The sequence below is a fragment of the Acartia tonsa genome, chromosome 2, assembly GCF_053477335.1.
Source record: "Acartia tonsa isolate MP-2025a chromosome 2, ASM5347733v1, whole genome shotgun sequence".
NCBI classification, from domain to species: domain Eukaryota; kingdom Metazoa; phylum Arthropoda; class Copepoda; order Calanoida; family Acartiidae; genus Acartia; species Acartia tonsa.
The window spans coordinates 21,815,443-21,827,596 of NC_137261.1; the positions used below are offsets into that span (position 1 = coordinate 21,815,443).

General features: G+C 30.9%; 1 protein-coding gene across 5 annotated transcripts in view; it reads left to right on the forward strand.

Annotated features, from left to right (window-relative positions):
• Window positions 1-12,154, forward strand: part of LOC145306665 (band 7 protein AGAP004871-like) — a 324,172-nt gene that overhangs the window by 183,712 nt on the left and 128,306 nt on the right. Inside the window, exon 1 of one of the 5 annotated variants that reach the window (XM_080148987.1) lies at window positions 3,746-3,940. The exons of the other annotated variants lie outside the window; for them this stretch is intronic. Coding sequence (XP_080005113.1) covers window positions 3,847-3,940 — 94 coding nt within the window. The 5' untranslated portion in view covers window positions 3,746-3,846. Of the gene's footprint in view, window positions 1-3,745; window positions 3,941-12,154 lie in introns of those variants that run through there. 5 annotated transcript variants of the gene reach the window in all.

Consider the following 12,154-nt stretch of genomic DNA (forward strand, 5'->3'; position numbering starts at 1 on the left):
GAAAGGATAACTGCTAGTTTTGACCAACCAATCAAGATTAATAAAAGTATCCAAAGATTCTTAGCCAACAAATGAGAAATTATGTTTACCATAAAATATAAAACTTTGGGTAATAGTATAATTTTCTTTGCAATATGCTCTTCCTCCCTTGTTATCCCATAATATTGCAACTACTGAATGAAACCATTAAGTAGAGCAAATGATTTTTATCGTAATTGGCTAACCTCAATATTAGTTTGCAAAAAAATCAGGGATCGAGGTATAGGAAGAAGAAAGTAAAATAAACTTCCTCAATTATCCATGTGAAATGTGTCTATTATATCTGGCAAAGAAGGGTTGATATACAACATTGGCGTTTTTTTTCAGAAAGGTTTACCTTTTTAGCCTCGCTATTTCAAAGGTATCTTCTTATTACGAAACGTATTAGCAACACAGGTATATTCATAAAAAGGACGCGCACCAACTATTCTATTCCCCAACAAGGACAAAAATCAACACATGAGGTACCGATTATTTTCGTTTATTAGCATAAACATCATCAGGGTATGGTTATTTATATACATATACAACACAGGTAAAAAGTAATAAGTTGAGTTTATGGATTGTGTACGTATAGTAAGATCACATAAACGGATATACAGATAAGTCCACAATTTAATGATATTTCAGGATTGGTCTGGGGCAGGCTTTAGCTTCTTTTATAATGGGATATGTCTCAACCACCCCTCTCACCCGGCTATGTTTTCCTACATTAAAATATGAAATTAACTGGGGGTTGACCCATCATCTACCTTGTTGGGCAATAACATTTTTTTTTAAAGCATGAGATGAGATAATGGTAACTAAATAGAATGAAAGAGAGGGAAGTGAAAGTATATAAAAAGAAATAAATATTATTGTGATATATCTCCTAAAAAATCTCTCAATCTCTTACTTAAATAAACAGAACAGTGTAAAGTGTGAAACCAAAGTAAGACATACTCTTTCTTTCTCGCTGTTTCATGCTTTTTTCTCTCTTTCTCTCTCTCTTTATCTCTCTCTCTCTCTCTCTCTCTCTCTCTCTCTCTCTCTCTCTCTCTCTCTCTCTCTCTCTCTCTCTCTCTCTCTCTCTCTTTCTTTCTCACTCTCTCATTCTCTCTCTCTTTCTTCTCTAATTATATCTCTCTCTCTTTCAACCACTATGTTACCAGTTTTCTCTGTATAATCTTTTCATGCTTCTTTCTTTATTCTTACTCTCTCTTTCTCTCTTATTCTCTCCCCATCTCATATTCCCTCTCTTCTACCATCCTCTAACTGTTTATTCCCCCTAACCCCGAAGAATTTATTTATCCCTAGAACCATTCACCCAACAATCCATCCATCCATCCATCCAACAATCTCTACCCATGAGTTGAGTACCTTGTAAAGTAATTCAGTCGGTACTGAATCATTGTCTATTATTACCATAAATGCATCAAATAATTTGGAATCATTGTTTATCTGATTTTTTATCCATTGACTATTTGAAATTAATTAAATTAAAAGTGATAGGACAATTGCAGATAAATCAATCCCTTTCAACATTTTTAGACTTTCCAAATTATGAATTAATTATGGATTAAAAAGACTTAGTTTATTTTATTAAGAAATGCATTGTTCAAACTAACCTTCTTAGCACTTTAAAAATCATTCAACAATATCTCATTTTCTTTTAATATTAAGAATTGGTAAACAATTTATCTGCTTAAACTATAGAAAGTTATAAAGTATAAACTAAGAAAAGTATTTCTGATAATAAAAGCTAAGTTTTTCTGCATTTAGTGTTAGTCTGTACGTCTGTGACGAATAGCTCTTAACATTAAGTCATACAACTCAACAAGTGACCTAATTAACACATAATTTTCATTATGTAATATTGATTCCTGGAAAATTTGGAAACACAGTCATAAGCAAAGCAACACTTTGATCAAGTCTTAAAATCTAAGTGTGTTTTAATCATGCATTATTCAAGTAAATTTGCATCGAATCCAAAACTATTTTTGCTCATATGTCGTTCGTGTGTCAGTGTGTCGTGTTGTTAATCTTTTCTGTTAAGGATGTTGATATTTTTACTAAAGGTGTCTTTATTATTAGGAATTATTCCAACGAACCCTTGTTCAAACTTTAAAAATATTATTGTGCAAATATATAACCTTTAATTACAGAAGCAAATTATCCATACCTTTCTATCATGATAAATGGATAAAAAAAAATCAACATTGAAAAATCAAATGCTTGTCTTAAGTCATAAAACAATAAAAAAAATTGTAGACTTTAATTAGAAACATCAAACTGTAAAATAACGAACATAAACACTTGTAGAGTGCTAAAACCTAATAAAAAAAGGTAGAATATTAATTTAAAAGTTTTAAATTTACTTGTTGCAAAGGTAATGGATTCTTTTTAAAGACATACCTACATTTAAAGAACTTGATTTTAGAGATGCTTCTCCTTAAATCATGCATCTTGTTGCACTAGAAATCATTGTACTAAACTCAGATGAATAGGATAATTATATCATTTTGTTGTCAAAAAGTTGAATTCATGTACATACAAACTTTCGTATAACGATTATAGAGTTGCTACGCCTTCTAAGTGGTACATTATTGTTACTGGAATTATCATCCAAAGTTTGAAATGGATTAACTATTTATAACAAGCCTAAATTAACGAAAAAATCTAACCGTTACTTACGTACGACGGACTGATGTACAGACCCTAGTTATAAAAAAGCTTCGCTTTCAAAAATGCGTATTGCTTGTACAATGAATAAAGCATTATCCACTATAAGACATAATCCCTAAGTAAACTCAATATGATTATTTGTTATAACATATGTTATAGCCAAAATTATTCCCATAGGACCACGGATTTTGCAATCACCAGGCTATACTTAGGATAGGTGAGTGGAAGATTAATTAAAATTATCGTTTATACCGCAGCCATATATCTTAAACTATAAAAATAGTCTATTTTTGTCTATTTAGAAAAATAAGTTGTAAATGTTTTTCCCATTGAACTATCCCTAATTTTCTGACAAAAAAACACTGTACACTATAAACAATTACAGGTTTATCCACGGTCAAAGCAAAGGATAAAAAGTGTAAATGAAACTTTTTTCAGAAAAAAAACTATAACTTTCCTTCAATATAGGTTAAAGTTTAAATTAGTTTGTGTATAATCATTGAGAAGCTTCGCTTCTCAATAGCGGAAAATAAATACGACTTTTATTAGGAAATAAAATTTGCTGTTGTTTGTTAAACCAAAAACTAAAGTTACACCAGACAACCCACTAAAGTAAATAAACATGGATAAATAATCATGAGATTATTTGTAAATAACAGAAAAGGGGAATGATTAAAAAACAACAATAAAATGCTTGTTTTATTTAAATTATATTTTATAAGAGTTTGACACAATTTATTCAAATACAATTAAAAAAATAGCATCTAAATTGAAAAAATCTGTTTCCCTATTTCAACATTGGCATAGTAAAAGTTTTCAATGCTACAACCACCAAAAAAGTTTGTTTAAAACAATATAATGCCAGACCAACTATGCTTAAATTCTTTTTAACCTTTAGCTTTTTGTTTTAAAAATTTATCAAAACAAGGAAATGAAAAAATATACATTTTTTGCATATTAATAATTGTTTTTAATGCTTTTTTTTAACACAGAAATTAAAATGAGAGAATTCAGTTAAAAGGTGTTTTATATATAAATAATCAGGAAACAATTTCCATGTGATAATTTTGCAAGAGTGAAGTAAAAGATGAAAAAACTGGCATGTGCATGATGTGTTGGTGTGTATGATATTGTTATGTTGTCATGGATTCACATCTGGCAGGTCAAATATCCGGAGTGGCCCTTGTGTCCCAGCCACATAAGAAGGCCACTATTATTGGTGCACTTGCAGCTTCAGGTAAACATTCAAATAATGAGACTATAAATATATTGTATAACCAGACAACTAGCTGGATCCCTATTTGGGGACCTTTTTAGTCTGCTAGCCAATTGCTTTCAGCTCTTTTTTAGTTGTATTGGTTGAAGACCCAATTGAGAGTCGGCACAGGGTCCTCGGGGTAGAAAAAAAAGTTATTTAACCCCTTCCCCTCTATTGTTTTACTCTATCAATAGCATTATTTCAATTCTTCCCTGTTTGGTCGATTTATACAGTTTTCATGTTACAGTTAGGGAGTTGAATCCATTTTTATAGAAGCAGAAATATAATCTATGATTATGGTTTGGACCCTCTAAAACTGTAATCTACCCTTCCACTTTCCCCTCTCTTGGTGAAGATATCTTCAACGCTGATACGATTTTTGAAATATAAGATTCCACTTTTGTCTCTCTTGTTGAAGATATCTTCACCAAGAGAGGCAAAAGTGGAATCTTAAATTTCAAAAATCGTATCGGCGTTGAAGATATCTTCACCAAGAGAGGGGAAAGTGGAATCTTACATTTCAAAAATCGTATCGGCGTTGAAGATATCTTCACCAAGAGAGGGGAAAGTAGAATCTTACATTTCAAAAATCGTATCGGCGTTGAAGATATCTTCACCAAGAGAGGGGAAAGTGGAAAAGTAGATTACAGTTTTAGAGGGTCCAAATCATAGATTATATTTCTGCTTCTATAAAAATGGATTCAACTCCCTAACTGTGTTAGGTTCTTTAATAAATTTATTGAAGCAATTACTTAAAATTGGTTTTCGATCCTCTGATAAAATTTTTCAAATTTTAGGTTTTACCGCTTTTAGGACAACAAAAAAATTAGTGTCATTGTCAATAAACAAGGATGACAACATCCATAAAAGCGAAGCACTGAAACGGTAGGACAGGCGAACATTAACGCTTGTATAGTGTATTAAATTAAATTAAATAACTGAATTATGAGAATATAAATATATAAGAGTCGAAGCAAAATTGTAAGTAAATTTGTTGGAAAACTGCTTGATACAAATTAATATTTATGGACATACTTACATTTTTAGGACTTGATTATAGAATTGCTACTACAGGAATCACAATGCAAAGTTTGAAATCGATAGGTCAATTCTAACATGCCTAAATTAACAAAAAAAAAGCTGTATGTTTCAGACGGACGGACGGACTGACCCAAATTAAAGAAAAGCTTCGCTTTTGAAAAGAAATTATAATAATTGATGAGCTTTCAGTAAATTGGTTAGTAAATTTTCATATTATTTGTTGGACTGTATGATGTTTTGACAAACTTACAGACATCTTCTTTTATTTGATAAGAAACTTATGAGACAAACAATATTATTTGGACAGTATTTAGTATATTTTTTATTGGCAAAGACGTTTACATGATATTATTTTCATTAACCAGTAAGGCCAATGTCATAAGAACAATTTATAATAAAAAACAAGGATGTCAACATCCTTAAAAGCAAAGCTAAATAAACAGATGAATAGTATCATTTTATTATACAAACAGTTGTTGTCAACAAATTTAAAAATCCGCCAGTTTTAAATTAACTTTCTGTTAACTAATTTAGGAATGCTATGTTTGCTAAATTGTACCTAACTGTAAAAGAAATAATCAAGCAAAGTTAGAAATCGATAGGACACTTCTATTATTTTTTAGTTTTCATAAACATCTAATCAAATAACATTCAAAGATGCATTAAAACGAAACAAAAAGAGAGTATAAAAAAGATAATTGTATGTAATATAGAATAAAAGGAAAAGAATTGGAAAAGCCTCATGAATATGCCAATAACACATACATCTATACATGTAAACATGTAAAAAAGCAATACAAAAATGCTCATTCGCCTATTTAGATCATTTTTCAGATAATTCTTGATTAGTATTGCAATAGGAAAATTGATTTAACAATACTTTGCAGCAAGGCTACTCTTTAAAAAGAATCTGTCTATCTAAAAATTTAAATTATGTAAATATATATTCTATCAATTATACAAAGTAGAACGATGACTGTCTATCTGGAGATTAAGATTGGGCTCTACTCTTCAGGGAATATAGCTACTGGTCCTGTAGTGGTTTTAAGCTGTTTCTTGAGTGGTGAGACATTGATAAGATACCTTTAAGAATGATTCTATATATGAGTAGGACTTCCCATTAAGTCTACGGGCGAAGCCACTAGTTATCAATATACAGAGTAGCTTGGTGTCTGTCAATTTGTCCGTCCGCCTGTCCCTTCAGATCTCGGTAACCACTAAACCTATCGGATTCTAATCTTCAGGAAATATACCTACTGGTCCTGTTGTGGTTTTATGCTATTTTCTTGGGGGGTGGGACACCTCCAACCTTCCAAAAAACAAAAAAAATTCCCCCCAATCTTTTTTAAAAGAATTTTTACGAATTTTGTGAATTCGCCATTTATTCGCGAAAATTTGCAACCCATGTGCATTTTTTTCGGCTGGGTAGGTAATAGAAGATGTAATAACACCTCTTGGGGCGAATCCGCTAAAGGCTTGGGGCAAAGCCACTAGTTATAATTAATAGACTATGAAATCTGTTAAGTAAATATACAAATTTCTTAAATTTACATAAATCTAGAGCTTGGATTAAGTAGATTAGATTCTCTAAGACAAATTACATTGTTAAGTAAAACAATTCTATCAATTTGAATTTATAATTTCATTTTCAAGTTCAAGACAAATATTGCTATTTGTAAGAAAATCACATTTATTTTGTTGAAAATAAAAAGACAAAGATGCCATTTACCATTATTAAAGTAAAGTAAAAAGGGGGAAAATATTGAGAAAGTTATGGGTTGCAATTTTGCTCAAATGTGAATATTTTATATTTGTATGATAAGACCAAAAACAGGGGCTGGTTGCTGTACATAAAGGTGCAAAAATTGGTAAAATCTTGAACTCTTGAGTTTGTTTGTTTCTTTAGGCAAGGTTAAGTTATTTTATATTGGTTACTGGTTAACCCCACATGGTTTGGGCAACGCAGGTAAAGCCTCGCAGGGGTTAGGCATATTTTCAATTTATTAAAAAAGTAAGGAGGGAGGGGTTGAACCGGTACTTTGTTTAAAGCAGCCATTTTCTTGAAAAAATATGAAGTTTTATTTTAGCTTTAACTGTTACAACTTATTTTCAAACCTTTAATGAACAAAGAGGTTTAACCCCTACCATCAAAATACATTGAGCCTTTACATTACCATCAATTTAAAGAATTGTTATGGATCTTAATGCATTTTTTATTCATTTCCCAATAACTTCAGGCGATTTCTTTATTTTCATTACTTTAGGATAACAGGAAGATTTTTGTTTCTTCAAGCCTAAAATTTAGTGTTTTACAATAAAAAAAATGACAATAGAAACCTTATTTTATCCAATGAATGGAACAATTCTATCGATAGGTTATTCGTTTAAAGAAAATAAAAGATTATTTGGTGTTAAATTTTCTTTTCACTTTCTTGTGAAATAACAGGGATGTGTATGTTATGAGAAGAAGCGAAATAAATTTATATAACGATTTAATAACTTATTTTTTTGTTACAGGTATGTTTTTAAGCAAATTTAAAACGTAAAATCTAAAAACTGCATGGCATTAATCAATTTAATTTAATTTAATTGACAACAAATAAATGTATCGCTATGTTAAATTGATTTTTTTTAATATACATGATGTTAAAAATGAGATAGATGAAAAACTTGAGAAAAAAATCCTTTTACTGAAAGAATTTTATGTTTTCCTCGTTTGTGTTTTTTTCTTTAAATGTAAGAAATTTGTTTCTTTAACTTTGTGTAAAGTGAAAAGAATAGTGTTTTGTTTATGTATTTGAAGTTTTACAGATTAGTATTTCTATTTTACACATGATGGTTACGAAATACCATAGAAATTTACATCGAATAAAACTATTTAAAATTTTTTTACTTAAAAGAGGTGATTTAACAGTTTAACCGCAAGTTTCAGGGGATTGACCTTAGGTTCTATATAAAAGTTGAAAATAAGTAATTTTATTCAAAACCGTTTGAAAACATAAATTTTTCCTTAATTTTCTTATATTTTAAGATATCTGATTAATAGACGGACAGACATATATAAATTTTGGGAATAGTCCCTTTCGTGACATCGCACCTTAAGGGGCGATTTGTTGTATTTTTAAAATGGCTTTTTATAGGTTATTTTAGGTTAGGTTAGGTTATATTGCGTTAGGTGATTGCCCCACAGGGTTAGGTAATTGGCCTCGCAGGGGTTAGAAATAGTAGAAAACCTACTGTGAAAAATAGGAAGAATCGCCCCTTAAGGTGCGATGTCACGAAAGGTACTATACCCGATATTTTTATTATTAATTTGTTACTTTGTTTGTAAGATAAGTCGTCAGGACAAAGTTTACTGTATATACTAACGACAAGCATAGAAATAGAAAGAAAAATCAAATTAACAATATAGCAAGTATCACAAAATTCATTCAAAAGCCTTTTATTAAAGTAAATATATGTAGACCATGAAAGACTGGCTTTCACCTTGAAAATAAGTTTTCCGAAACATCAAAGGTATTACAAAAATAATCAACAGACCTTTAGGTCTTTGATTACATAACCCTTGATTGGAAGTAATTACTATTCATAAAATTTGGTTGCTCCAATTATTGCCAATGCATACCCAATCTATTTATATTATTGTCACTTTACTGATTTAGCAGTAGTACATTTTTACATCTTTAGCACGCCGCAGTCTGGTCTAATACGACCCTTACACATTTGTAAACAATATCATATCTACTAATCCCGTAGGTCTATTGCTGCAAACCTTGATAAAACTATAAAAGTCACTTGTGGTATCCACTTGTTGTTGTCTGTTGCCGTTTTTCTAGCAACATCCATTTGCACACACTTGTGAAATGAATTGGAAAATAAAAGAAATAAGGTTGGCTGAACTTGGATTGGCGGAAAAAAATCGTATTGACTTTTTACTATTTTTACATTAAGAAATATTTTGGTATTTTTGAATTATTCATCTGATGTATGTATCTAATTTTTTTTCAATTTGTCTGTCCGCCCGTCAGTCCGTAACGCTTTAGTGGGAAAGTGATTTTCTCAGCTGCTTTTTAAGATAGATTTATGTTTTTTTTGTGAAGATATCCTTTTCTAAAGACCATTCAGAATATAACTTACTTGGACTATCAGTTCATCGGTTGTGCAACAAAAGACAAATGTAAATATTTTATGAAATTAAAAAAGTTTCTTTTTTTATTTAAACAGTTGAAAATCTGTATTTTTGCAATTTCTAGGTTTTAAAAAGTATTTATATTTCTTTTGATTTTACAGAAACTAAAACCATTTTTTTATAGTTAGTAAATCTTTATGATCAAATTCAGCAGGCAATTTGTAACAAATCATTTAGTAAAGTATATTCCTTTGATAGCTAAATGAATCAAAATATGCTTTTGGCATTATTTTTTTGTATATCGATGAAATTGTTGCAATATAAGATCAATTCCTGTAAGATTTCATATTTAAAATACTTTAAATTCGTGTCAACGACCAAAAATTTATATTTTGAAAACTTTAATTATTTCCTTAAAGTTACAAGGAAATCATCTAAGTTAGCAACAAATAATTTGAATTTACAAAACTTTCATGGGATAAGTCAATGGAAAATGAAATTATTGTTTAAAAATTCCGAATAACAGAAATACCCCCCCCCCCCTCCTCTAAAAAAACATTTTTTTTAGGGGAGAGGGGATTGAATTATAGGGTGGGTCGATTTTGGACATTTTTTTCTGAGGCCAAAGCGGGGATCTGCAAATGATTTGTATGAGTATAATACACCTCTGGATGATTTAAAATTTATCCTAAGTCTTAAAACCGCTGATGACCAGACATTCAATTGTATAGCTATTTGTAAATGGGAGTCAATTTTTTTTGAATCAGAACTATGGCTTCATGGTGCTCCCAGGAAAGGCATGTAGAATCAGGAACTTTTGACCATTTCAAAAAATCTCTTTCCTAGCCTGAGAAAATCTAAAAACCTCTACAAATTAGACAATTCTCAATAAACCTTAACCCTTACAGATCGGGCCCCTATTCCCACCTTAATAGATTGGGGGGGGGTCATATTGACCACCCCCCTCTATCTCGGCTCCTGTTACAGTTAGAGACATAAAAATTTTTTCTGGTGGTTCATGTGTATTTTTAGAGAAAATTACTTTTTCTAGTCATAGCGGTCAGACTGCTCCTTAGCCGCTTTTTAGCGGCCAGCCGCTAAATATTAAAACAGCTATAGAGCGGCAAATTTTGCAGCTAGAATGATCAAATTTTAGGACGAACTTTTATTTTTCATAACAAAAAAATTACTTTTTCAGATCATCGCCGAAAAACGGCAAATAACATAAACCGCCATTTTTCGGGGGTTACGGCGGTAAAACGGCGGTTGGCGGCGCCAATTAATATTTTTATCTGTTTACTGTTGCTCAAGGATTTACCAAAAAAAAAATTTAGGCCTTTAGCTGTAATAGAAGCTACGATATTCATGATATATGTCTGTAGTAAAAGCCGGACAAAAATCGTTCATAAAGTCGGTCAGGGAGTGGTCAAACGGTCATAACACCACTTTTCTCAGAAGGTCATTGATATCTAAGTATTCACCAAACAAATTTTAGGTTTCTACCTTATAAACAAAAGGCATAATGTAGAAATTAAGATTTATTTAGAATTTTTTCTAAATTTGGTTCCACCTAACCGACTTTGACCGGATGCCACGACCGACACAGACCAGAAACCCTTATAAGATCAACTCTTGCCGACGTATAATTACTAAACTTAAAAAGTCATGAAGTCACAACTCTCTATCTTACCTACAAAAAAAATGACATTGAAAAAACAGAGGGGGGGGGGTCAATATGACCCCCCCACCCCGATCTGTAAGGGTTAATTTTTTTTGGTTTTTAGTGATTTCTAAGGCTAGGAACGAGATATTTTGAAACGGACAAAAGATCCTGATTCAGCTCCTCAAGGCCTTTCCAGGGAGCACCATTGAATGTCGTCTTTGCATATTAATAAGTAATGAAATATATTTTTTAGTGGTCGCGTTCTAAAACTCAATTTTTTAAAATTCTTTTTTGGTCAGAAATGTTTTTAAGGTTAATTTTATCTGTTGCATATCCCCTCTTTGTCTAATTCCGATATGAACCCGCCCTATTGAATTATGATATATTTCAAATTTGTTTGAGGGAGGATATAATCAACCCTTTACACCGCCCCCGTACCTCCACCACCTTTGGGACGTCCCTTCAACCCTCCCGAATTTTTTTTCTACATAAAGCCTCTAGCAAGTTATCTCGCATGTAGAAATTTAGATATATTGTTAAAACTTGGGATTTCTGCAAATAAATAATAAAAGTTTAGAAACATAATCATGCTGATTAATTTTAAGCAAACTTGTTTGCAAAATCATTTTAACTTATAGGATATGGGTCATATCCTACTTTATAAAGTAGGTAGTTTTTATTTGTCTGAAGCTTAGGATTTCAATAACTACTGAACTGAATGAGTTTTCCTTTTAAGGGAATCTTCACAAAGGCCCTGGGATTATTTTATATTTGAGCCTTAGGATGGTTTCAGGTTATTTTTCTTACGCCTTTGAGTACAAAGCTTTTAGGTGCTGGAGGCGCAGCCGTTAGTATATAAATATCCATAACACTTTTATCTTTTCAAAATTTAGAAATACTTTATTTAGCCTTGGTATTAACTTTAACCGTAAAAGCAAAGCAACTCTATGATTGTAATAAGAAGGTCAGTACATACAATTGCTAATTGGGTACACTGTTAAAAGCGCATTCTACTATTGTAAAAGTGAAATAAAGTATTTTTCTGATAGATTTTTTCAAGCATATTCTGTATTTGTTACCGGCCGTCGTGCTTTGCTTCTATGGATATCATTATTTCAAATTAATATGATAAAGGATAAACCTCATGTTTAACAAAATTGTCGATTGTTAAGGTTATAAGGTAACTAAATATATTTGTCATTTTTTTATCATTGAAATTTAATTTCAATGGCATTTATAGTAAAAAATTAGAAATAAACATGAAATACAAAAACAATACATGATAAAAATAGATTTAAATCATAGCCTCTTAATCTGATCTAAATATTAAAACCAATTATGTATGATATATGAGAATAGA